General features: G+C 40.5%; 1 protein-coding gene across 4 annotated transcripts in view; it reads left to right on the forward strand.

The window, feature by feature from the left end:
* SGCG (sarcoglycan gamma) overlaps positions 1–27971 on the forward strand; it is a 44699-nt gene that overhangs the window by 5079 nt on the left and 11649 nt on the right. For 2 of the 4 annotated variants that reach the window (XM_060129410.1, XM_060129411.1), the window contains exons 2-7: positions 7607–7695; positions 14344–14538; positions 15153–15254; positions 16791–16878; positions 23922–24041; positions 27564–27636. In XM_060129410.1, the coding sequence (XP_059985393.1) occupies positions 14344–14538; positions 15153–15254; positions 16791–16878; positions 23922–24041; positions 27564–27636 (578 nt within the window). In that variant the 5' untranslated portion in view covers positions 7607–7695. Of the gene's footprint in view, positions 1–7280; positions 7326–7606; positions 7696–14343; positions 14539–15152; positions 15255–16790; positions 16879–23921; positions 24042–27563; positions 27637–27971 lie in introns of all 4 variants that reach the window. The other 2 variants (XM_060129409.1, XM_060129413.1) reach the window with 2 other exon arrangements.

Below are 27971 nucleotides of genomic sequence, written 5' to 3' on the forward strand. Positions count from 1 at the left end.
ATCAGGAGGTAGAAAACTTTTTCTGTAAGGAGGCATGTAATACATACTTTAGGCTTTGTGGGCATAAGGTCCCTGTCACAACTAACTACTCAGCTCTGCAGCGTTGGCCGCCATGGGGATCCCTAAGAGAATAAGCATGGCTGTGACCTGGTCTCACTCTACCTACAAGGACAGGTGGCGGGCCTTATTTGACACACAGGCCATTGTTTACCAAACCCTGACCCATACTAATGAAAGCAGTCAATTATTAAGAAATATGTTTAGTTGTGAAATATTTTTCAACATAGACTGGAATATATGTAAACATTCTTTTTTTGAGAAATCACCTCATACAAAATACTGCTTAGTCGTCCTCGAAAGATTTGGCAAAGAAGGAATCAGTCCCTTTTATCCTGACTTTGCTTTCTCTTCTCACCTCTTGCTTCAGGGAATGAGATAATACACAACCCCTGTGCCCCCCTGCAAAAAACAAACAAAAAAAACGTTGCTTTCCTCGCTGGAGCTAAGAATTCAAACTGAGTAAATTAATGTTTGTAAACTATGTCCAGGTTGTAAAAATTAGTACAAATAAGCGTTTCTCTTTTTTTGAAAAATAATATTGTAGTAGCTGCATCACTGAGAATATACTCTACGTGTTGCATTACAGTAAGAATCATCCCTGAGTTCCCTCACTCTGCAAAACCGTTGCAACAATGCACAGCGTAGAAAACTATATGAGTGACCCATACTTTAAAGGGGAGGTTGCATTGCACCTATCAGTAAACCATGATCATGTGCATGGTTTTGATTTTATATTTTTATTACTTCATACAATAATCAAATGAGGTGAGCCAGATGAGTAATTGTTCTTTAAGAAAATAAACAAGAAATAAGAATTGGAAATAGGAAAAAGAAAAAAAAACTTAATATTTTATAAAGTTTGCCTTTTTGGCATTTGTAAGATTTTATAATTTCATTAGACTAAATATTCTTAGTTTATACTGGAAAGGAGTCCAGATTTTTCTATGTTGCTTAATTTAAAAAATATTAGCTACATATTGAAAAGTGGTGTTATCCTTTATTTGCTACACCTTAAACAGTTGGGAGATATTTTCCAACTTACGGATTTCAGTTATTTGTAGATTTTTTTTTCAAATAAAATAGATGCCCAGGGTGATGAAAGGGAAGGTATTTGTATATACTTTGGTTAAGAATATTTTCCTGCAAATAAACTACTTTTTTTTTTTTTTTTTTTTTTGTGGTACGCGGGCCTCTCACTGTTGTGGCCTCTCCCGTTGCGGAGCACAGGCTCCGGACGCGCAGGCTCAACGGCCATGGTTCACGGGCCCAGCTGCTCCGCGGCATGTGGGATCTTCCCAGACCGGGGCACGAACCCATGTCCCCTGCATCGGCAGGCGGACTCTCAACCACTGCGCCACCAGGGAAGCCCTAAGCTACTTTTATTAGATTTAGAAAGTAGATGCAAGGCCTGCAGGTGTGCTTCACTAGGAGTAGGACAGGAGAAGGCAGCAGAACCCAGAGAATCCCACAGGTATAGCCTATTTGTTCCAAAGGCAGATGACTTCAGTGTGGTGGTTCTCATGTGCCTCTGTTATTTCTGTGTGTAAGTTAGAGTAGCAAGAGTGTCCCATAAAACCTGAGCAGTGTGCTGGCGGGGATGTGATGCAAGAGGAACTCCCATTCACTGCTGGTGGGAGTGCAGAATGGTGCGGCCACTTTGGACGACACTCTGGCAGTTTCTACAAAATTAAACACGCTCTTAGCATATGATCCAGCAATCGTGTTCCTTGGTATTTACCCAAAGGAGTTGAAAACCTATGTCTACACAAAAATCTGCACCCAGGAGTTTATAGCAGCCTTATTCATAATTGTCAGAATTTGTTGACAACCAAGATGTCTTTCCATAAACGAATGGATAAACAAACTGGTACATCCAGACGATGGAATGTTATTCAGTGATAAAAAGAAGTGAGGTATCAAGCCACAAACGGACATGGAAGAACTTAAATGCATATTACTAAGTGAAAGAAGAAATCTGAAAGAGCTACATACTGTATGATTAAAATAATATGACTTTCTGGAAGAGTCAAAACTATGGAGACAAAAGCGAGAGAGAGGCATGGACATATATACACTGCCAAACGTAAAATAGATAGCTAGTGGGAAGCAGCCGCATAGCACAGGGAGATCAGCTCGGTGCTTTGTGACCACCTAGAGGGGTGGGATAGGGAGGGTGGGAGGGAGATGCAAGAGGGAGGAGATATGGGGATATATGTATATGTATAGCTGATTCACTTTGTTAAAAAGCAGAAACGAACACACCATTGTAAAGCAATTATACTCCAATAAAGATGTAAAAAAAAAAAAAAAAAACTATGGAGACAATGAAAAAAGAGCAGAGGTTGCCAGATGCAGGGAAGCGGTGTGAAAGAGATGAACAGACAGCACAGAGGATTATGGGGCAGGTAAAAAATATTCTCTATGAATCAATACAGGAGGAAAGCTGGACAATTCACAAATATGTAGGAGTTAAACAAAACGCTCCTGAACAACCAATCGGTCAAAGAAGAAATCAAAAGGGAAATGAAAAAATACCTTGAGGCAAATGAAAATGACAACACAACATAAAACCTTTGGGGTGCTGCAAAAGCCATGCTAAGAGGAAAGTGGGGAGCAAAAGTGCCTACATTAAGAAAAAAGAAAGGTCTCAAATAAATAACTTCATTTTATAGCCCAAAGAACTAGAAAAGGAGATCGAAGTCAGCAGAAGGAAGGAAATAAGAAATGTCAGAGCAGAAATAAATGAAATAGAAACTAAAAAGACCATAGAAAAGATCAATGAAATTTGGAGCTGGTTTTTTGAAAAGTAATTAAAATGTACAAACCGTTAGTTAGACTAAGAGAGGACTCACATAAACAAAATCAGAAGTTAAAAAGAAGTCATTACAGGGCTTCCCTGGTGGCGCAGTGGTTGAGAGTCCGCCTGCCGATGCAGGGGACATGGGTTCGTGCCCCAGTCCGGGAAGATCCCACATGCCGCGGAGTAGCTGGGCCCGTGAGCCATGGCCGCTGAGCCTGCGCATCCGGAACCTGTGCTCCGCAACGGGAGAGGCCACAAAAATGAGAGGCCCATGTACCACAAAAAAAAAAAAAAAGCCATTACAAACAATAGAACAGAAATACAAAAGATCATGAGACTACTATGAACAATTACATTCCAACAAATTGGATAACCTGCAAGAAATGGATATATTCCCAGGAAAAATACAGCCTACCAGGACCAAATCAGTAAGAAACAGAAAATCTGAAGAGCCCAATAACAAGTAGGGAGATTGAATCAAAATAAAAAAATCTCCCAACAAAGAAAAGCCAGAGACCAGCTCTGGCTTCACAGGTAAATTCTACCAAACGTTTAAAGAATTAATGCAATTTCTTCTCAGACTCTTCCAGAAGAGTAAAAAATGCGAACACCGTTTTTTTTGCATTTTTATATTTTGAATCCATCTGGTCAAATTGGAGGAGATACAGGAGATGATCATTTCAGAATGGAATGTGAATGTGATCCGTTTGATCATGTCAAAGTAGGCAGGGGAAATGCTGATGTCCTCGGTTGGAGAGCAGAAGGGTGGAGAGATAGATGCTCTGTCATTAGGGACCAAGAAACAAATGCTTACATAGACTGGAATTTCAGACGTGACCACGGGTAAAACAACAATAGAGAAAAGGAGAGGAAGGCTACTGGGTGATAACGTATATGAACTCAACCCACAGGGTGAGTCTGGAGTTAGTAAATCGAGCTATAGCAATATAAAGTTATTTGAAGGTCAGAGGTAAGTATGGGGAGGAAGATGTAAGTAGTGACCTCAGAGCAGTGGACGTGGGGATGGCAGGGAGAAGCGGGAGACGTCGGGGTTTATCCCAAGCCCTTCTGATGGATTTCCTCTCCAGCGTGAGCCGGTTCTGCCTTGGTAATTACTCAGTGGGTTTCCTGTCATTCTGATGGGCACACGCCACACTTCCATTCCCTGCCCAAAAACTCTATACTTACTGGAGCTGCAAGATCTGTTCCCTATAATTATACAAAGTTATATGTTCATGGAATAATACTTTTTAATGATTATGACTCACTTCAGACATTACCATCAGATAACTTTTGAAATTTCAGATCATGCTCCGTTTTCTCTTCTGAAATCTAAAAGTTTTCTATTGCTTTTAGTCTTTCCTTTTCTTACCTCTTATTTCTCCAGCATCCCGATGGTTTTATCCCCTCTGTCTTCCCTGAAAACACTGAATTAGCCCTTTATACTAAATATTGACTTCTAAATTCCCCCAGAGTACCATGAAAAACATAAAATACCTACATTCAGTAGTCTAGTAATGTTTCATTTTTTATTGACATGGCAACTCTGAAGGGAATATGAATTATCTTTGTTAAAATGCGTACACTTGGATCATCCCTATTTAAAAATAATCAGAGAAGCTGGGTGAGAATCGTCCAGGTAATTACATCAATTACATTCCAGATGAAAACTGCGTTTTCAGTCGTGTATGGAATCATTCGATCGCTTCATTTTGCTTACTTGAAAAGTCTGTGACCACCTATTTTGAAGACGTATAGCTTCACTTGAAAGTGCAAATAATTCACATGGTATTTTTTAAAGGTTTAAAGTTGATCACTTACAAAAGAATTTAATTTGATTTCACATTTCATTTGCCCCGAAAGCCATCCCTTATTGCTGTTATACTGACCTCTTCTGGATAATTCTTGTAATGTCATCCTGATTGTATATGTTAGCTCTATTTTTTTTAACGTTAACTGTGCACTATAGAATTGATATCATAAAAAACAGAGTCTGGTGTAACTACAAAGTTCAACTAATTGAGGGTTGACTCTAGGTGGGTGCTGAGCAAGGAGTTCATGGTCCAGTAGAGAGAACAGGTCTATAAACCAATGATGGCAATGTAAATACAGACAATTATAATACATTTAAAAATCCATATACAGGGGCTTCCCTGGTGGCGCAGTGGTTGAGAGTCCGCCTGCCGATGCAGGGGACACGGGTTCGTGCCCCGGTCCGGGAAGATCCCACATGCCGCGGAGCGGCTGGGCCCGTGAGCCATGGCCGCTGAGCCTGAGCGTCCGGAGCCTGTGCTCCGCAACGGGAGAGGCCACAGCAGTGAGAGGCCCGCGTGCCGCAAAAAAAAAAAAAAAAAAAATCCATATACAAGGCTGCCTCTGAAAAGGTAAAAGATGAGAAAAAGATGAGAGGTGACTCTCATCCGAGGTACAGCCAGGCAGCCGACAGCACTGTGACTCCCGTGGTTTCTTATGGAGCCCAAAGGAAGGGGACAGGTGAGATGGGCAGGGCTCCACTGCAAAGGTGCGTGTGCTTGTCCAGAACCTGGTACCATATCCTGACGGCTTGCTGAAGGGCTTCAAGCAGGGCGGTGATAAGGACAGAATTACCGGTCCTCAGCGTTTCTCTGGCAGCCCCAGGTATAAGGTGAGCACAGCGGGGCCTAGAAGCAGGGAAGCAGGTCGGCTACACACAGACCAGGTCCCGCAGCCAGGGGGGCGCTGAGGGGTGGAGAGGGAGGCAAGGCAGCAGGAACTGGGGAGCGTAGGCACTGGTACGCTGGTTAGCGAGGGAGATTCCCAGGTCTGTCGCCCCTGGTTTTTGTGGAGGATGGACGGAAGAGCGGGTCTGGGCAGATGATAGAAGTGTGGCCTGGTCTGGGGAGATTCTGCCATACAGGCGCTCACAGCTGCAGTTAGCGTATAAAGCCACAGGCGCTGTTTAAAATGGGCCTACTGTGTATTCATCAACTTCAGCTGGGCCCGGAACGTGGCCTAATAGGTCTCACTAGTAACTTTCCTGCCAACTCTTCAAGGCAGCTGCACCAGACTTCTCGGTTCTCTCCAAACCTTGAATTATCTTATCTGAAAGTCACTTCTCTCCACGCCCTTAGCAGCTCTAACCTTGAACAAACTACTTTACATCTAGTGGAGGGTTAGACCAGTTTTCTTTAAGGACCCTTATAGCTTTAAGATGTTATGATTCTGTTGAAAACAGATGAGACGTGTATGTGAGTTACAAACCCGAACTAGACCTACAGTGGAAACTTTGAAGATCTCGTTTCAATAATCTCAACTATGCTAAAAAATCAAAAGATTTCTCTTTTCTCGAAGTCATCCTCCAGCAGGACCAAAAGTAGAAGTCAATAGTGTTAAACGAATCTGTGAACGTGAATGGAGATCCAACATACAACTTGACCAATGGCCTTACAGAGCAGCCCCCAATGCTGAACAGTTCATTGCTATAAACCAGTTAACTGATGGTGGAAAGGTCCCTCAGTAAGTAACCTTTCAGTGTGACATTTCAACCAGAATATTGAGTTAGGAGTTTCAAATTTTGACTTTTCAGACACACAGTAATACAGAAGTACCTCTCATAACATCACTGTTAAATATAGTAGATATTTTTGTTGAGAATCGGTAGTTGTGCCATGGTTTTATGTCTAAACGAATTGCCATGATGAGAAGAATAGTAACGTGTGAAGAATTCATGGAAGATTTTCAAATGTCTTATAAATAAATGTACGATTAGTTGAAGCTGTATCAGCTTTTCCTTTAAGACCTGCAGCTGTTGGTATTAAGCAGCATCAGATTTCAAAAGAAGTTCCAGCATAAATGAATAGAATAAGAGAAAAGGTCTCCTGAGAAGAAAATAAAAATTAACTGTATGGATTACCATTACATTGCTTCTCATGGTTCTCAAGGTTTAGTGCTAAAATGGGAATTTAAATGTATAATTTAGTGAGTTTTAATTCAGACTCTAAAAGTAATGCAAAATAAAAGATTAAGGGTATTTGAGATTTTGATATTTGTTCTGTGTTCTTTACACCTTATAAAAATTGAATGATCTACTTATCGTTCTTTTTAAATAAAGGTAAGACAACATAACATCACCTTGTTACATTCACATAATTTGTTAAACAAAATATAAATTTAGTTTACTTAGAAAATAACTGTGATAATTTTAGCATGTGGAGTTTACCTTCTGTTTATTATGATGATCATTATTTAAGGTTTTCTCAAATGTTAAAGTTTTTTCACTTAAAAAGAAGCCTAAGGAAAGTGGTTTTTAAAGAGTGACTATTACATGAGAATATGAAGTTTACTTGGAGAACAGTATACATTTAATACCAATAAAGTTACGAGTTCTCAATGTTGCCCGTGAATTTGAAGTGATTTTTTATGAGATTTTTGTCAACATTAGATTCTACTGGAAACGTGTCCCAGAAGTTTTTGCTGTTCATTTAAGGTAAAGTTCATTTTAGAAAGTTACAATTACGTAAGACTGTCCTGATTCGGGGTTTAACTGGTGGTTTCGTAGGAATTTTTTCCCTCTTGGCACACTTAGTGCTGTGTTCTGGAATTGGTGCCCAAACAATTTTAAGTGTGGTATATGAGCTGTTTGTGTCACTAAGTAAAATTAGATGCGCCTGTTGCTAACAACCGGGGATGAAACTTGAGACAAGGCCAGGCCAGGAAGCCTTTTCTTCCAGGCTGGTTGGTGAACTTGAACTGTCCCCTCTCACTCAGCGAGTCGTGGGACAGCCTGAAACACTCTTGTCTCAGAAGGATCTGGAGCGGTGCAGTTAATTCACAGTGTGCTTTTTACAACGTCTAAGGTAAGTAATCGGGTTTTACTTGGATCTTATATAATTATAATGTTCAATTTAAAAACCAAATAGGTTTGAGGCTTCTTGATTATTTTTTACCTTCATAGGTATCATAATAGAAAATGAATTTTAAATGTTGAATAAATTTAGCTCAAAATGATTATGTATTAAGTATCAACAAACTGTACTTAACGTCTCATTTCAAGTTTCTTTCAAGTTATTACGACTACTAATATGCCACCTGTTTTTATCAGGATTATGCCCTTTCTAATAGTTTTAATTTGTATCAATAGAATACCATGATAGCATTTCCGTATTATCGGGCATTCAGTCGTTATACTGTAATTAATCTAGACAAAGGATAATCTTTAAGATCACCTGCTGCTAATTCTACTCTTAAACTTCTGTGGCAGAATTACGTTTGATCTACATGTTGTCCATAGTTTTGTTACGGACATTTAAAAACAGGGTAAAGTTCATGAGAACAGAAGTCCAGGTAGTTTGATACATTGAGAATAAGCAAAGCAAGAGTAAAGTACCAAGTGTGGCTGCCCAGCCCTCCCTGGATGAAGAGGGAAGAATGTATCTCTCCCTAAATCTGGAATAAATAACGTGTCGCTCAAAATATGTATGAAAAAGTAAAAAGAAGTCGAATCAAGGTAAACTTCAGCTTGTTTAAAGTGTCTGTTGATTCTGGTGGATCCTAAGTTAATTAGGGGCCTTAGAAGACAAGTTTGTAAAGAAAGTCGTCAAGAAAGATAATAGGGAAAAAATAGCTCAGCTGGCTGGAAGATGTGTCAGCAGGATGGAGTAACTCACTAGGTAGGAAAGGAACTACAAAACATACTGTGTTTATTTTTTGCTTATTTTCTTGGAAACATTTTGGATCCATAGAGCCACTTAACCGCCTCATGGTTCAAGTCGGTGTTAGTCTTAGAGGTTCTCGAATTTATCTGAGGTTTCTTTCAAAGCCAAAGGAAAAGTAGTATTTCAATATATTTCAATATCAAATTCCAAAGACTAACAAATCCAAGTTTCCCAAACATGCTGGCTAAGCTTGCAGCTAAAGTGCTGCAAATAAAATTGTTCTATAATGTCCTTTAAAAAAAATACACACTCTAGTCACTAAACTAGATTGCTATTATATTGAAGATGAAACTCAAAGAATAATTGTCAATTATGAATGGGTGCCCATTTGGTTGAATTTTGCACATTTTGTTGGACCCGGGTAGGGTCTTCTCCGTGGCTTCTCTCAAGCCAGCCCAGCCCTGCTCACCCACCATGAACGTGGTTTCCCGGTGGGGAACCCTCAGGACCTGCCTCCCGCTTCTTTCTGTCCTTCCCGCCTCCTTCTCCTCCCAGCCTCAAAAGCATCCGGTGTTGCTCTTCTCTGGACCCACTTCGGGACCAGATCTCTCTCTGGTGTTCTCATGAGCTTTGTAGAATTCCTCACCCACTGTCCTTGCCATTCCAGACTCCAAGCTCATCTCCTATTTCACATGTTATTGTGCCTTGGGGAATTTTATGGGAAAATAGATGCAGGAGTGTTTAGGCATCTGTGGATTTGCAAGGGTCGGCTTGAGACTTCTCCCCAAGCCCCTCACAGTGCCCGAGTCCACTTGACTTTGGTCCGGCTGGTGTGCTGTGCACGCTGGTGAAGGAGATGGGCTTCCCGAGGGCTGCATGTGCCCAAGGCATCTGTGCTTTGTCCTGAAGCCGCTGGGATAGAATTAGTCTTGAGGAAGGTCACTCTGGTTGCCGTGGAGACTGGATAAGGGGCGTGGAGGGAGGAGAAAAGAGCTGTAAAACATTGACAGATGGCCTCAGCTGAGGTCTGGAAAACAGACCCCGAGGGAGAACCAGCAGGAAGAAGTCGTTGCCATGGAGACCCTACCTAAAACCCAGCCTCACCTTTGTGACTATTTTAACTCTATTGTAAACATTCGCAGTGAGTTTTACATGTGAAACATCTCTGAAAAAGCACACTGTCAAGAAGCCTGATAGACCACTTGAGTTGGTCAATTGACCAGCTGATTGTTGATGGGTGGACAGAATTGATCAAATCACAGAGCTAAGAAGGCATGACTTTGGAACTCAGTCTGGTTTATATGGTAGCGAAAGGGAAATACCTAAGATAGTATGGTTGAAAAGCAAAGGTAGGAACAGTGCTTTTCTGACGCTAATTTCCTCCCAAATCCAACTCATCTATCAAGGTAGAACTTTATGTGATCTTGAACCTTAACATACACTGTTGAAATACAGAGTGCTAATGGATGAACATTCCTAGTAGAGAATGAAGTAGTGTGATGGTCACTGAGATGTGAAATGCAGGAACTGTCAGCCTATAATCTATGACCTATGCATCAATCACATCATTATGGCAATAAAAGGGCCAGGAAAATAGCAATGTGTAAATCTATTATTTTCCCCTTTTGCTCTGTGGGTTCCGGTTATTTTCCTAGCAGTTTATGGAGTTTCTGTTAAAGTTGGTATGAGACACATATGAAGTGTGGTAAAGAGGGAATGATTTCGGCTTTCAATCATAACATTGGACCTAGACGTGGGGACCTATTCCACAGATACATCGTAAATGAGAACATACTTCATTCTGCTGCCTGCCTTTAACAAATACGTATAATTGAGTCCCTACTCAGTTCCAGGCACTACTGTAGGTGCTGGTTATATTGTGGTGAACAAAACAGTGAACAAAACATCCTTATTTTGGCCTTATTTCCACCAACTTCAACTTCTGGACCTTGATATTACCCTTTAGTCAAATACTATATAAGGACATCGTAAAAGCTTCAAATTTCTAAGTTTCTTTAATAAAACCAAGAATAAAACACTAAGAAAATATATTTGAGTTGCCCATCTCTATAAACTTAACACTGCTTTAAAATAAGCCTCTATCTGAACTAAGCAAACATGCCTTTTAAAACCACAGTTTTGGGGCTTCCCTGGTGGCGCAGTGGCTGAGAGTCCGCCTGCTGATGAAGGGGACACGGGTTCGTGCCCCGGTCCGGGAAGATCCCACATGCTGCAGAGCAGCTAGGCCCGCGAGCCACGGCCGCTGAGCCTGCCTGTCCGGAGCCTGTGCTCCGCAACAGGAGAGGCCACAACAGTGAGAGGCCCGCGTACCACAAAAAAAATAAAAATAAAAAATAACTGAACTCATTTCTGAGGAGTCTGTTTAGTTCTTTTTCAAACCCACCTTTTAAAAAAATCCTTTTATATTAGTTCCTTTTGAGCATCAGCCATGTATTTATCATTTCCGTGTCTCAAACTCCTGGCAACAGCCTATCCAGACCAGGCATTCAGTAAATGTTAGTTAAAATTAACAATGTCATTTAACAACATTTATGTAGTGGACGCTGTATTCAGTTACTATACTATGTACTATGACAAGAATCAAAGAATGTAGAAGGCAGAATTTCTATCCTTAAGATGGTTTTATTTTAGATAATAAATAGGTAACCATGAATTCAAGAGCATATGAAAACTTATATTTTTGCAAAACATACTATAATGTTCCATGTCTGGAGCCTTACGCATTAAAATATTGATAACTATATTTAGAGAGAAGCATTTAAAGCTAATCAAAATTAAGGATACCATCAACATACTTTAAAGATGGTTAACAGGGAAAGGGGTGGGAAAATTTTTAGTTAATTAATTAATTTATTTTTGGCTGTGTGGGGTCTTCGTTGCTGCATGCGGGCTTTCTCTAGTTGTGGCGAGTGGGGGCTACTCTTCATTGCGGTGCGCGGGCTTCTCATTGCGGTGGCTTCTCTTGTTGCGGAGCACGGGTTCTAGGCGTGCAGGCTTCAGGAGTTGTGGCACGTGGGCTTCAGTAGCTGTGGCTCGTGGGCTCTAGAGTGCAGGCTCAGTAGTTGTGGCGCACGGGCTTAGTTGCTCCGCAGCATGTGGGATCTTCCCAGACCAGGGCTCGAACCCGTGTGCCCTGCATTGGCAGGTGTATTCTTAACCACTGAACCACCAGGGAAGTCCCCATAAATTGTTTTTGAAATAAAGGAGCCTATGAAAATAATTTTTGCTCAAGATGTAGTAAAACTCAAAATTATTTACCTTGGAGTATAGATTTTTAAGTTCTAACATAAAATGTTATCTTATTAATTTTTTGTAAAGGGTCTATAAGTAGATCTTAAAGCATAATGCGTTGTTCCAGAGCAGTTTCTTGCCAGCATGAATACTAATACTTTACAGTTATCTGACCTCGAAGTGATAAAGAACTGGTGTCCTTTCCAATGCTAATTTTAACACATATCTGAAGGAAGCTAGCTGAACCTGATAGCCTCTGAAAGTCTGTAACAGAAAAAATTGAATATACAGTGTCAAATAAAAATGGAAGCCACCATGAGCCACCGTTAGAATATAAGCTAATAATTTATTAAAATAACAATGTCCACTTTTTAGAAAAAAAAAAACTGGAGTGTTCTGCCTCATCATTTTAAATCATGCCTGTCTAGAGTAAGATCCTTGTTCAGTGCAACACATCTAACACTGGCTAATGGCAGGTTAACCAAAAGAGTTAAGGGGGGCAATGATAAAACGTGGCTTTGTTACCCAAACTCAGGCCCAGGTGCCTGCCGCTTAAGCAGCCCTGTTCACACCTTGATTTTTAGCCCCGGAAGACCCATTTTCATACTTCTGACCTCCAAAACTATAAAATAATAAAACTATGTTGGGTTAAGCTAGGTTTGTGATAGCTTTACACCAGCAATAGGAAGCTCTAGATAGGAACAGAAATATGTAGCAAGTGGAAACCATACGTGTGCGTGCGCGCATGTGCATGTGTATACACACACGCTTAGAAAACTGCTGTTTTTATCGCTCTGCAGCAATACTGTAAATTAATGCACTTGCTTTAAATTCAGATTCTCTGGCCACCCTTCCCAATCCAATCGCAGACTCTTAGCCTATCTTGTACAGAAAGTGTGGTTCTGCCACCATTATTTAGATGACAAGTGCTTTGAAATAAATATAACAGAGTGCTGTGTTGGGAGTGAGTGGGTGTCTGGGGAAGACTTCTTTGAGAAGGTGTCATGTGAGCAGGTCTGAAGCTGAGGAGGGAGCTGGCAGAGGGTTTCAGGTGGAAGGGATGCCCAGGAGTGAGTCCTGACCTGAGGGTTCACCTGGGCTGATAAAGAGTGAATGGGGCGCTGTGAGCAAAAGGCCAACAGCTGCAGATGAAGAGGTGAGCAAAGGCTCTCACGTAGGGTCTGGGAGGTGATGGAGGAGGTTGGATGTTCTCAGTGGGGAAAAATCACGGGAAGGTGTGAAACTGTAGAGTGACAGGCGCTGACTTACACTTCACATGTCTGCTTGTGGGTAGAGAGGGGTTTCCAGAGGGGAAGGAAGGGAAGCAGGTTTGCAGTGGTGCAGATGACAGTTCGCAGTGGCTGGCACCAGCGCGGTAGCCGTGGCAATGGAGAGAAGTAGACAGATTTGGGATGCAGGTTGAAGGCAGAGCTGATGTGGGGCTGTGTGGGTGGTGATGGACTTTCTAATCCAAAAAAAGACTGGAGGGGTCAAAGGTGAGTGAGTGAAGAATGCCCTCATGAAATTGTTAACCCCTTAGGTTTTGAATAATGCAGATTGTCAGTCCTGAGTGTTTGAAAATACTGAGCGATGAATAGCACCATTTTATACAATCAGCTAGAACACGGGGAAATGCCTGTTGTTTGGTTGGAAAGCAATTTATAGAATTATTTTGACCATAACATTTTAAATAAGGACAGCTCCAAATCATTCCTAAAAATAAATGCGTAAAAAACCTCAGAGGAGAATATTTTATATGATTCATCATTTTGCTACATTTACAATCAGAAAAGTCATCATAATTTCTAATCTTAATTTAAACAGTTAAAACCATGTTCTTTTTTTCTTTGTGGAAAGGGGAAAATTGAGCAACTTTTAAAAATCTCTTCATAGAGTTGAAATTGTTACTAAAACTCTTAACCTAATTTACATAAAACAGGGAATGTTTGTAAACATTTGTACACGTGCACATTTTGATCTTTCTTGAACTAGGTCAGTACTTGGGAGCTTAATTATAGACCAGAATTGGTGTGGTAGGTATCTTGAAAAGAGCCTTTTTAATTCTGAATAATTTAGTAGCTGGAGGAAGATGTAATTTAATCATTTGGCATAAAATTGAGTAATTGGATTTTTTCTTCAGAAGGCTCTTGGGTACCAGCTTGATTTTCCTCCCACTGAATCTTTTAAGAATGTGATAACTTGATTGTTGTAGGTTGGTGCTTCAATTGCAAGTTTAATCTTGCAGAATTTTGAAAGCTGTATATGTATTGATTTTATTGATCAAAATCTGAAAATATAATCACTGGATTTCAAATGAATTTGTCATATCTAAATACATTGCATGACAGGTTATCGCTGTGGTTGAAATACAGTGACATGTTTCAAAGTAATAGCCAATGCTCATTTTAAACATCACTAATTTGGGAAATTTGTTATTGGGGTAAAAAGTATTTTGTGGGACTAATGGTCAATCAATATTGACAAACAAATCCTCTTTCTGGCCATGTGTCTCTCCCTCTCTCCCTCTACCCTCCTCCCCCCTCCCCCCTCCCCCCTCCCTTCACCCCCCCTCCTTTGCCCCCCCCCACGCGGTGGCAGATGGTACGTGAACAATACACCACGACCACAGAAGGCACCCACATAGAGCGGCCAGAGAACCAGTCTGTCTACAAAATCGGCATCTATGGCTGGAGAAAGCGTTGCCTCTACTTATTTGTTCTTCTTTTGCTCATCATCCTCCTTGTGAATCTTGCTCTTACAATTTGGATTCTTAAAGTGATGTGGTTTTCCCCAGTAAGTATTTTTTTTCCTGATAAACATGTTCTTGTTTTGTTTGTGCGGTCACTTCATCCACATTGTATCAACAGAAGCTTCCTTTCATGCAGTTAATGTTGGTTTCCTGTCTGGATCAGAATTTTCAGTAGCAAAAAATAATATAACATTCACTTTTCTCTTTTACCTTTTTTAAATAATTTCACTGCGAACTGTAGCGTGTTGGTTTTCATCGCAGTGCTGTATCCTGGTTGTGTTGGTGGCTGCCCGAATCTGTACGTATGTTAAAACTCATAGAGCTGTAAGCCTGAAGAGTCCATTTTATTGCATCTTAATTTTTAAAAAATTTTAAATAGCAATGGTAAGATTTTTTTTTTCTGACATGTTGGTGGGCTCTTGCATGTTCTTATAAAGTGATTATTTAAATCTTATATGCATTTCCTAAATAGTCCTTTGTATTTACACAAGACGTAATAAAATACTGAATATTGAATAAAAACAACTAAAGTTTTAAATAAAGTGTTTAAGAGAAATACAGTAAAGTGTGGATAGGAAATCTATGAAAAGGCATACATGATTTAAGTTGATACTAAAAGAAGTGAAGAAGAAAGCAATAACAAATCTCTTTTTAACAGACAGGAATGGGTCACCTGCATGTTACAGAAGATGGACTTCGCCTGGAGGGGGAATCGGAGTTTTTATTCCCACTGTATGCCAAAGAAATACACTCCAGAGTGGTAAGCAAATGAGGACACGTTTAAAGAATTTGTGTTTCATGAGAAATAAATAACGGTGAAACACAGAAAGTTTGCTTTTCTGATGAAAGGTGTGCACGCGTCGACACTGCATGTTTCCCTGGCCACGTGCCTTGGGTGGGCCCTAGCGAGTGACCGCCGTGGTCACACCCAAAACCTTGCCTGGAAACCCCCAGCCCCGCCCCAGCAGATTTCTGCTTACATCTCATTGACCAGAATTGTATCACTTGGGTCTCCCTCCCTGCAGGACAGGCTGAGAAAGCATTTAGCCTTTGCAGCCCCTGCGGCGGAAGCCAGAAAAAGAATAGTGTTGGAGAGCACCCATTGGATCAGACGACCAGAGTGGTTCCTGGGACAACGTACTTTGTCTAGGCCCGGGAGTGGGCCTCACAGCTCTGACCTGGGCCATGTCCTCCCTTTCAGGGAAAATGATGATAAAAAAAAAAAGAGCCTGGAAGTTGGCGCCTGAAGACGGTTCCGTCATGGAACTGTCCCTTGCTGGCTGTTACTTTGGGAAAGCCCTCATTTAATCTCTTTGAGCTCAATTTCCTCATCTGTATGTGAGGAGTAATGCTACCTCCTTCAAAGTGTGGAGATGAAAGGAGAGGCTGGGTGGTAAAAATCGCTGGTGAATTTTTAGCTCTTATTATCATGCTGGTTATTTCAAAACACAGCAAAGACAAGTAGTAAGGTCACGCCATTGGATAAAAGGTGAGACAATGGCAAATCCATCTGCTTCCACAAAGCAAGTTGGAGAATTTCTGACGTGCTAGCGTTCCAAAGCACTCCTAAAACTTCTTTCCTTCTGAAAAATCGTATTATACCCCACAACTTGGGAAGATATTTGGTTCCCTCTGAGTGGCATAAACCCACCTGAATCCAGTAGCCAAATTACTGCGTTCCTTTTGAAGAAAACTGTTACAGAAGAGCCAGCAATCTTCTGTGAGACAGAGCCTCCGCTCAGACTATGACCCCACTTACGTGCTCACAAAGCCACTGTATCTTCCAACAAAAAGCTCTAAAAACGTAGGCATCCAACAGATTTTAAAAGCTCTTTTGAAATTGTGAGAAGCCTTTGGCGTTTTGAAGATAATATGGTATTTATTTATAGAAGAGCTAACCGCTCTCTGATTTACCTTTTAAAAAGATATCATGTCCTGGACATAAATTATGAGAAATGAAATTTTAATTCCTTGGAAAAGACAAAACACTGATTAAAACTTCATCGTTTCAGCTCTTCACCTTGAGAACGGACTTGGTCCATTGTAACCAGTGCACACAGGCTCTGTAAACCCAGGAGGTTATTATATTTTGTGGGGGAAAAAAAATAATGCATTTACCCCCTTCACACAATATAATCCAAGTTTAAAAAATAGTTTTAGCCGCAAATTGATAGGTTCACAGGATCTATGCCATGGGGGAAATTCTTTTGTATAAATCCTCAATTTATATACAAATTCAAAGGTCTAGTCATTTTAAATAGTCCGTATTTGGCTAACATTGTAAATCTGTTTTTAGGACTCATCTCTGCTTCTGCAGGCCACACAGAACGTGACTGTAAATGCGCGCAACCCGGAAGGAGAAGTTACAGGCAGGTTAAAAGTGGGTGAGTCCAGCTTCATAACAGTGCTTTGCGCGTGTGTGGTCCATGAACAGTTGTGCTGAATGCATCCGTTTGTGTTTTTTTTCTTCTAGAGAATTCAAAGTTATTTATGAGCAATCAAAGTATGAGTTTTCTAAATATCATGCTGTGTGGACCACGGAGACTAGTTCAGGTGGTGGGAGGACAGTCTGAAGTATTTTAAGTGAAGTTATTTTGGTTCCAAGAAATAAGAGGACCATTTAAGGTAGTACAAGAAACAATGATTGTTGGCAGGATACAAAATAATCTCACAGAGACTGAGGAAAGGAAACAAAGTAGCTGCCCTCGAGAAAAGAAAGACCAGGGCCGGAGAATCAAAGTATTCATCCTCTCTCTCCCTCTCTCCCCCTCCCTTTCTCCTTCTCTCTACCATGTTCCCCTCCTTTCCGTGAATCTCTGTCCATGATTTTCACTTGGTAGCATGGTTGCACCAGTTCTAACTCTACAGGACTCTCTGGTTCTTCATCCGGTTGGCTATAGTTCTCAACACCAGCCAACTTGGTCTTCAATGTCATGAATTCTCAATTCACAGCAAAGTACTCTAATTGGCCCAATTACTCTGTTCAACCAACTGCCCTTAGCTGAGCCATGTACACCCATCCGATCAGCTAAGACCAAAGAATATGGTCACGTGGGAGAGAGGTCCTTTGGAATTGTGCGCAGAGAGCAAAAGGATTAGAAAGAAAGAATATCGATGGAAGAAATAACAAAAGAGCAAACAGCTGGTGAAAGGAATATACCTTCTCTACACCATCAACACTTTGTAGATTTGTTAAATCTAAGAAATTGGATGGCTCTCCAGATTATGGGGAAATAGATGACAAGTGTACTACCAACACAGGCAGGTAGCTTTCCGTGTCCCCCTTTTTTAATGGCTGTTGTTACAGAACAATAATGTTACATTGGAAGGTACAGCCATATCTTAACTGTATGATTCCTTTTATTACAGTAATACATGAGTTCCAAAGTCTGTGTTCTGATTTAATCTTTATAACTTTTTCTAAATGATAAATTGTATTTCTCTTTTGCTTAGAAGCTTGTTTTATCACCAAGTCCAGTGAAATTCTCAATAAATCTAGAGATGAACCTGAGCTTACACAGCATACATGTTCATGATACTTGTCTAAACCAAATCATATTTCTTTATAAATTATGTTGTATTATGAATTGTGTCTACCATTTCTTAAATTTCTTAAAAATTTTTAACTGACTGTAGCTTTTAAATGTTTGAGGGAGGGCTTCCCTGGTGGCGCAGTGGTTGAGAGTCTGCCTGCCGATGCAGGGGACACGGGTTCGTGCCCCGGTCCGGGAGGATCGCACATGCCGCGGAGCGGCTGGGCCCATGAGCCATGGCCGCTGAGCCTGCGCGTCCGGAGCCTGTGCTCCGCAACGGGAGAGGCCACAGCAGTGAGAGGCCCGCGTACCACAAAAAAAAAAAAAAAAAAAAAGTTTGAGGGATTTTTACCCATCTTTTTTCATTCATTCAACAAACATTTATTGAATGCCTATGTGCTACTTTCTATATGCTGTCAAGTAATTAATAACATTTAGAGTGTGTAATTATTTTTTAGGAGTTCCAAAAGTAAAAGATTCATTTTATATTCTTCTGAAAATGATTTAACACAAATACTCATTTTCACATTTAATTTTTTGCTAAGTGTGGATTTTCATATATAGAGGAGTTAAAGATAACATAAATCTGTCTCCACTTTTGTGGATGAAATAATGGAAGCACTGAAAAGCTAATTTTCTCAAAAACACACAGCTAGTTAGTAGAGAAGCCAAACCAGGAGTCACCTTAGGACTTGCTTCTCCAACAGGGGTGTTTCCACCACCCTCCCCCTCTACTCAGATTTCATTAAATCATGGCACACCGGGAACTGTCCTAGTTGCTGCAAATATGGTGTTGTTTTTGTCACCAAGGAATTCACTTTAAAAAAAAAGTTTCCCATCAGAATTACTTTAAACTGTTAACCTCAAATTTTGAGTTTTAATCTTAGTGTTTCACACCTGAGGTAGAGTTAAAATAAGTGATTTCTATTAAACCTTTGGTTGGAAAGCCTCTGCTATACTGAGAATCCTGAACTCGGAAACATTCAGCTCACCAAATCCAAGACGATTTTCAGTAAATGACTTCCCACAATCACACTCATTCCAGCCTCACACTTCCTGGGAGAAGTTAAATTTAGCCAATCTGGATATTAAAATGTGATTTATGTGAACTAGACAAAGTAATCCCATTTAATTAAATGAATAATTGTTTATTACTAAGACCACTGAAAAAATTGGCAACCAATACAATCAAAGCCAAAAGTCTTAAATTCCAGAAGGAATCAAACATGGGAAAGCAAGCATCATCAGCTAGCATTTCAAATCTTGGGACTAAAAGACAACAAATTGTGAACGACAGTGGAATCTTACTAGTTGTAAATCAGCTCTGGTTACTACAGTTAATGTTCTTTTGACTTCGAATAATAGAAACCAATTCTGGTTAGCTTCAAAATAAGACTTTTTAGCTGAATGGGGTCAATTTTGGCAATTCCTATTTCCCTGAAATTTTCTGTTTCATCTAGGTTTTCAACTTTATTTGCATAGAAGTCTACATAGTACTCTCTTTTTGTTTTTTTAATTTCTTCCATTTCAATGGCATTATTTTAATGGCTACATAATAGTCCAAGGAATATATATAATTGTAAATATAATTATAAAATTATATTATAAATACATTTATTGTAAATACAATATACAATAATATTATTGCATATTTTATATATATATATACACACACACACACACACACACACACACAATAATTTGATTATGTAATACTCAAAAATTGGAGTTAGGTTATTCCATTCAGTCAATGACACAGTTCTTAATTCAGGCCACTCATATATTTAGGAGGTATTCAATAAATACTTGTTGAATGAATGAATGGAGGAATGAATAAAAGACTGTGTAGGAAGGGATGGGCTGGAAAGCCAGCTTAAGTGTGGGAGAGAGTTCTAGGAGATGGGGTGGGGGAAGATGGCCTGTCCAGGGTGCTCCAGAGTGGACAAGGGTTCAAGTATAAGTCTGAGCCACAGCTTGGAGGGATTTGGGGTCATAAGTGGGAAACAAACTCAAAATTTCTCAGGTAAAACAGAAGAGAGAAATTTAACAAAGAAAGGAGTAAAAAACAAGGGGTTAGCATCACTGTTCACAATAGTCAAAACATAGAAACAACCTGTGTCTATAGACAGATGAATGAATAAAGAAGATGTGGTATACACACACACACACACACACACACACACACACACACACATAATATATATATACATTGTGTATATATACAGTGGAATACTACTCAGTCATGAAAAAGAAGGAAATAATGCCATTTGCAGCAACATGGATGGAGCTAGAGATTATCATACTAAGTGAAGTAAGTCAGACAGAGAAAGACAAATATGTGATATCACTTATATGTGGAATCTAAATATGACACAAATGAACTTATCTATGCAACAGAAACAGACTCACAGACATAGAGAACAGACTGTGGTTGCCGAGGGCATGGGGGAGGGGTGGATTGGGAATTTGGAATTAGCAGATACAAACTAGTATATATAGGATGGATAAACAAGTCCTACTATATAACGCAGGGAACTATACTCAATATCCTGTGATAAACCATAATGGAAAAGAATATGAAAAAGAATATATTTATAACTGAATCACTTTGCTGTACAGCAGAAATTAATACATCGTAAATCAACTATACTTCAATAAAATAAAGTTTTAAAAAACAGTGGATTCATCCAAGGCAATTGCTGTGAACAGCACTGGAGCCCTTTCCTGGTTATTATAGGTCCATGAACTCATGTGCTTGGATGTAACAGACTAGCCTAAAGAACAGAGTCAAGCTATACAGATAAGAGTCACTGACTCCAGGCTTATAAAGGTGAAGCTAGTAACACAAGATGATACCAAAACATTAGTAGAATGAACTTAACCACAGTTTTATACTTCCAGTCCAGTATCTTCTGTGATACGATATTTGCAGCAGCAGAATAAATCTTTCCTTTTCTCAAAGGACTCTGTGACATTTGTTTTTTTTGTTGTTGTTGTTTGTTTTTTGTTTTTTGTTTTGCGGTACACGGGCCTCTCACTGCTGCGGCCTCTCCCGTTGCGGAGCACAGGCTCCGGATGCGCAGGCCCAGAGGCCATGGCCCACAGGCCCAGCTGCTCCGCGGCATGTGGGATCTTCCCGGACCGGGGCACGAACCCATGTCCCCCGCATCAGCAGGTGGACTCTCAACCACTGCGCCACCAGGGAAGCCCTAATTCCTTTATTTATTTCCCTCGTTATTTGTACCAAAGCCTTTCATTAAAATTGTGATTTTACCAGGTAGCTCCTTTTTTAATCACAACGAAAGTATTTGAGTTTTCTTTCTTTTTTTTTAAATTAATTTATTTATTATTTATTTTTGGCTGCATTGGGTCTTTGTTGCGGTGCACGGGCTTCTCATGGCGATGGCCTCTCTTGCTGCGGAGCACAGGCTTTAGGCGTGCAGGCTTCAGTAGTTGTGGCTTGTGGGCTTTGTTGCTCTGCGGCATGTGGGATCCTCCCAGACCAGGGCTCGAACCCGTGTCCCCTGCACTGGCAGGCGAGTTCCCAACCACTGCGCCACCAGAGAAGCCCTGAGTTTTATTTCTTAAAGAACTCTGCTGCACATGAGGGTGACTTACTCAGCTCTAATGCATGTCCAGCAAGGTTATAAAGACTAGTAGAATATTAATGAAAGTTAAAAGATTTAATTATAAACTCACTTACTTTAAGAGACGATTATTCCTGTGGTGGGCTTGTCATCACATGGAGCACAGTTTCTTTTGAAGTGGAAAACATATTTAAACTGAACATTCTATGTCTATATTTTTTATAAAGTGAAGATGGAATTTTATCCACCTCTGTGCGTTTGTTTGAGTAGCCCCCTCTACCTGGAATCTCGCATTCTCCCTTCATCAGGGAAACATGAACTCTTCCAGGTCAGCCCAGACATCCCCTTCCCCGAGGTGTCATCCCTGACCCCCCAGGAGGGACAGGAATTCCTTGTCAGGGTTCTCACTGGACACTGTCCATGGTTGTAATCACGGCACTTATCAAATTGCCCTGGGACTAGATTTATGTGCTTTTTTCTTCAGTAGACTATGAAATCCTATAAGTTGTGAACTGCATCTCCTCTTTTATGTAGCCTCAATTCTTAGCACGAAACCTTGAACATAAAAGCATACAATAAATTTGTGCTGAATGGAAGAGACTCACTTTCCTGAATTTTCTTTGATTTGAGGATTTATGTAGCTTTGTTACTCATGAAAATTATGCAACCAAACTCATTTGTTGACTATTTCATCAATGTATATGAAACAATGGTTACAGAAAACATGTCATTTAGTTTAACCACTTTCACTTGATAAGTTCTCCTCGAATTGTTATATGAGCCTCCAATAAGCTAAACAGTGAACTCTTGTTGGATAAATTACTCCAGTTTTTTCCTCTTGATTCTAAACTCAACTTCAAATTCATCACTTAATGCAAATCAGTGTTTGTATGATAAATATGTAAGCTAGATCAGTGACCCAGAAGAGGTAAACAGTGACACCGAATCACAGGATAACTGAGTTTGGGTGAAAGCTCAGGAGAGCAAAAATACAGGCAACTATCACAAAATAAAGCCAGGCTTCCTTAAGAGAAAGGAGATAAAACATAGAGAAAAAAATGTGTTCCACTTTGTAACATGTGAACACATGCACATTTAAATGAAGAATCTTTGGAGGGTTCTGAGGTACAAATTAGTGAAAAAACATAAGAATATGTTGCTGACAGTATCCAAAACTGATTAATGTATTAGTTGAAAAGCTTCTATTTAATTTCTAGCAGGTACCAATCAACTTGAATGAGTACTGTGAGAGACACAGGGACACATACGTGAAATCTACAAGTATCCATTTCACAATAAACTTACTTTTCTAGATAAGAAAATAGAACTAACAAAAGAATGAAGGAACACTTGTAGTTCCTTAAGCAAATGCTGAACAGCTATGTTCTAGAGAGATGAAGCCATTATGCTGCTAAGGTTAGAAGGACAGGAAACACAGAGAAATCAGAAAACATAAAATGATGGATACCCCACTGTACCAATGAGAGACATTGAACAAGATCTCACACGCTGAAGGTACAGCGTCCCCAGTGCCTGGCACACAGAAGCACACATTAAACATGTGCTGAGTACAGTCGTAATTTAAAAGCCAGTGGGTCGGAGATTGGGATTGGTGTATATACACTAATATGTATAAGGTAGATAACTGATAAGAACCTGCTGTATAGCAAAAACGAACAAACAGAAAAAGTTCATGTGAAAGGAGTAAGCTTGGAGGAGAAAGTGATGCCCTGTCCCTGAAATAGAAAGAAGGGCTGGAGAAGACAGAAATGGTTGAGATGAAGGTGAAGGGCAGAAACTTGAGGGTGTGTTTCCATGGTGATGTCTGTTTGCTCCATGGAGTAGGAAGTGAGGATTAGGGCAGAGGCAAGAATCTGAGTGTGACTCATTCATTGTCTGCGTTAACTTTGGCCATTGAAGGAAGCCATTCATAAGATGGTCTTTCACAAATCTCACATTTCAGAATATAAAACCCTCAGTTGGTTAATACTCAAAAGAATACCAATTTCAGTAATCTGCGTAGAAGAATCATATTATTTTTGGCAAGTTTTAAAAACCTGAAAAAATTAATTTTTATATAATTCATTCCTACATATATTTGATATAGCTCAACATACATGTGACCTACATTAATTTTAATAATAGAATAGATTTTGGCTTAGGACTTAAAATTTAATCACAGAATCAACAAAATGACTGGTAACAAATCTTAAATGTTTAGCGATTTGGTACTACTGAGTGCCATGGCATGTGTAACACTGCAGAGACTACACACCTTATAATAAAATGCTTTCATTCATTCTTTAGGTCCCAAAATGGTAGAGGTCCAGAGTCAGCAGTTTCAGATCAACTCCAAGGACAGCAAGCCACTGTTTACTGTTGATGAAAAGGCAGTTGCGGTTGGTACAGACAAACTTCGAGTAACTGGTATGTAGTAGCTCTTTATTTTTAATTAAGGAATAATTGACAAACAACATTAGTTTCAGGTGTACAACATAAGGGTTCAATATTTGTATATATTGTGACAGGATCCCCACAGTAAGTCTAATTAACGTCCGTCACCACACATACTTAAAACTTCTTTCTTGTGACGAGAACTTTTAAGATCTACTTTCTTAGCAACTTGCAAATACACGATACGGGGTACCCGTAGTCGCCATGCTGTATATCACATCCCCGCGACTTATTTGTCTTATAACTGGAAGTTTGTACCTTTGACCACCTCCACCCATTTTGTCCACCTCCCAACACTCACTTCTTGCAACCATCAGTCTGTTCTCTGTGTCTGTGAGTTCAGTTTTTGTTTTGTTGTTGTTTGTTTTTTAGATTCTCCATATCAGTGAGACCATATAGTACTTATCTTTCTCTGACTTTTTTCACTGAGCATAATTCCCTCGAGGTCCATCCATGTTGTTGCAAAGGGCAGGATTTCCTTCTTTTTCTGGCTGAGTAATATTCCATTGTGTATATACCACATCTTCTGTGTCCATCCATCTGTAGTAACTCTTAAGAAAAACAGTATCGCATGGAGGGCACTTCTGCAAAAGCAAATTGCAGTTTTGGCAAGTTTACTGTGGAATATTTCAGGCCGATAAGAAAAAGTTACTGTAGTTTGAATTTGTTGACTTTTCTTCATGGCATTTCTTTTGAAATTCTTTGACACTCTCTTAGAAGAATGAAATCTTCCTCACAAATCTTTACCCACTTTTTTTCCCCCACCATATTGTTTCCTTTTATCTCTTTCCAATTGGTGTAACCCAAAGGCTTTACACAGAAATAGAAAACTACCACAGCCATCATATAATTCCAACTGTGTTGGGAAAATTGCACCAAAAAACAAAACTTGATTTATTCTTTATGTCATACGACTCCATAGTTGCCACAATGATGGTTAAGTTTCGTTAAATATATAAAATACGAGAAGAATATTTTTATAAACGTTAATTTTTCCAAGTAAATTCCCTTTCAAGCTTTTCTCCACCACGTACTATAAACGTTTGATCTCTGTGTTAAATGGATTGATTTCAAGTAGCCTTTGGAGTTTCTTGGATCAGCAAAAGCAGCAGCAGTTGACAGCCAAGCAAAGAGGAGTGAGAAGCGACAGAGAACCAGGTCAGTCTGGGGGCAGAGAAAGAGAATTCAATGCTTGGCTATACACGCTTCCCTGTGGCCACTTGCCCTGAGCGTGGGGCGTAAGGGGAGGGACTCAGTGGTCTTCCTTTAAGGCGGCCCCTGCAGATTCCTGAGCTGCAGGACATCCTGATCTGAACACACGTCAAGAAGTGCTTTCTTGCCGTTGCCTTTGTCTCAAGAACTCAAAGAGTCACGTGAAATCCCTCGTCCGTTCTTAAACAGCTGCCGTATATACTCTAGTCAACGGGGAAACTGAAAAATCATTTTTAAATCAAATTCATGGAGGAGATTAAACAATTTCACCACCCCAGTTTGAAACTGATCTCGGCCTTCCGCAGTCTCATTTTTCCCCCTAAAAATAGAATTGTCACCAAGTGACCAAAATCAGCATGTCTCCTTTACTAACCCCAGTCGCAGAACATGGTATTGGAGCAGCGTCAAAATGTCATCTTCAAAAAAAATATTTTATCCCGTCGCCAGAACCGGCTTCTGGAGGATGATGCACGGTTGGGTACTTCGGTTCCTTGGCAGTGATTCGCTGGGCGGGTCCATTCCCCAACATTTAGGAAGGAAAACAGGGCCCTGTGAGAGTATCCAGTCTCATCACTAAGGGGAAAGACACAATGTGGCAATAAGGCAGTTCAGTCCCTTCATCCTTCTCTGATTAGCTGAGCGGGATTGCGTGTGTCACGAGTGGCGACCTAGACATTCTGGACGCACCCACAAAGCCACCCACAAGAGGACCCGGAAAGTAAGGTTTCAGCCACTGAAGAAGTGAAGGTAAACACAGCGGGGGAGTCCATGTCCCTTACAGACGTGAAGACGGATCTCTAGCAGCTGCTCAGAGAGGACCACACCCTTCAAGCACACGCTCAACACATCCGGCTCCGGACCCAGTCCTGCAGCCCTGTGGACAGTTGATGACCTGCTCCATCAGTTAACAGCCCTTCAGCTGAAAGGAACAAAAGGCCCAATTAAAACTGGCTTCAACTCTAAGGACACACATGATCCCACAGGAGGTCTCCAGGCTGATTCATTCGGTGTTTTCCTCCAGATCTGCTTCTCTCCTGACTTTCCCCTTTCAGTGGTGGTGAATGGTCCCATCAATTCCAAGGGTCACTTCCTTGTGCAGTGACTTCTCCAAACTTCCATAAGAGGACCTTGATGGCCTCAGGGGGTCTGTGCCCCTTAAGTTGTCCTTCCAGCCTAAATTTTCCTCATATTAAATTGCTTGCGTTTCTCTTTTTTTTTTTTTTTTTTTTTTTTTTTGCGGTACGCGGGCCTCTCACTGCTGTGGCCTCTCCCGCTGCGGAGCACAGGCTCCGGACGCGCAGGCTCAGCGGCCATGGCTCACGGGCCCAGCCGCTCCGCGGCATGTGGGATCTTCCCGGACCGGGGCATGAACCCGTGTCCCCTGCATCGGCAGGCAGACTCTCAGCCACTGCGCCACCAGAGAAGCCCTGGTTTGTAATTTTGAAAGTTCATTTTGTACTGACGGGTGGAGCCCAAGACAGGGGTGTGGTCTAGGCCAGGCAGAAGGACCTGGGTAAATCATGATGAGCACTTCTCTGTGAATAACCCTGCTGTGCATAGGTTAAAAGTGTGGGCTTTGAAGTCAAATCACAGTCCGGCCACTTAGCTGTGTAACTCTAGGCAAGTTAATTAACCTTTCTGTTCCTCAGTTTCCTCTTCAGTAAAATGGGAAAATAATCATACCTGCCTTGTAGGGTTCTGAGTACTAACCAAGTTAGGATATATCACCTTCAAATCTCTGCACCCTAACCCAATACCCACACCATGTCTTGCACATAATTAGGTTCTCAGACTAACCAGACAACTGGGAACATACTGATTCATACAAATTAGAAAGTCAATTTTAAATGTTCAAAATCTGGATTTTTCTATAAATTTCCTGATGTGCCTTAAGAAACAGATGACACAAGATACAGTTTTTACACGTAAAATCTAGAGAATGAACCAAATTACTATTACCGAAAATATATGGACTTAATGCAATTTTCAACTGAAATTTCTTTCAATTTGAGGGCTAATATTGCTTTCTGGTTTTAAAATAAGCCTGGGTATTTGTAACTGCTTTAAAAATCATATTTTGTTTATAGCCATCTAATGAAATCGTGGTATCCTTGGAAAAGCAGGAAAGCAGTTATACCTATTTTTTTCCTGCAACTCAAACATCTGTACGAATTCAGCAACGATCAGAGCCTACGTGTCCTGTAATATGCAGTGTAAATGCTCGATTTGTGGGCTGCTGTTTATTTTACTTTTGTAAAAGCTTCCTCTTTGGTTTGTGTTTAGGGCCTGAAGGGGCTCTCTTTGAACATTCAGTGGAGACGCCCCTCATAAAACCGGACCCAGTCCAGGACCTTAGGTAAGAATTTTGTTCAAATATAAACACACTCTCTTACAGAAGATACCTGGTTATGTGCTAGAATAACACGTTAGCAGATATTACCAGGTTGTTTCTTATTCCATTAGTTGTCTTTACTCTGATGAACTTCCGCCCATAACAAGTCATTTCTTACAAAAATCCAAAGGAGGTTAGACGTCCTACTGTATGTCCCGTCCTTTTGTCTCTGAGCTCGTTACTAGCCCTGCCCCTGCCCCAGTGCAGCCTGTACTGTTCCAATAGCTATTCCTGCCTCCAGAAAATCTGAGGGACTTGGCTAAATGCAGCTATTTTATTTATTTTTCCTGATTTTTTTA

This window comes from Lagenorhynchus albirostris, chromosome 18 (assembly GCF_949774975.1).
Source record: "Lagenorhynchus albirostris chromosome 18, mLagAlb1.1, whole genome shotgun sequence".
In the NCBI taxonomy this organism is placed as follows: domain Eukaryota; kingdom Metazoa; phylum Chordata; class Mammalia; order Artiodactyla; family Delphinidae; genus Lagenorhynchus; species Lagenorhynchus albirostris.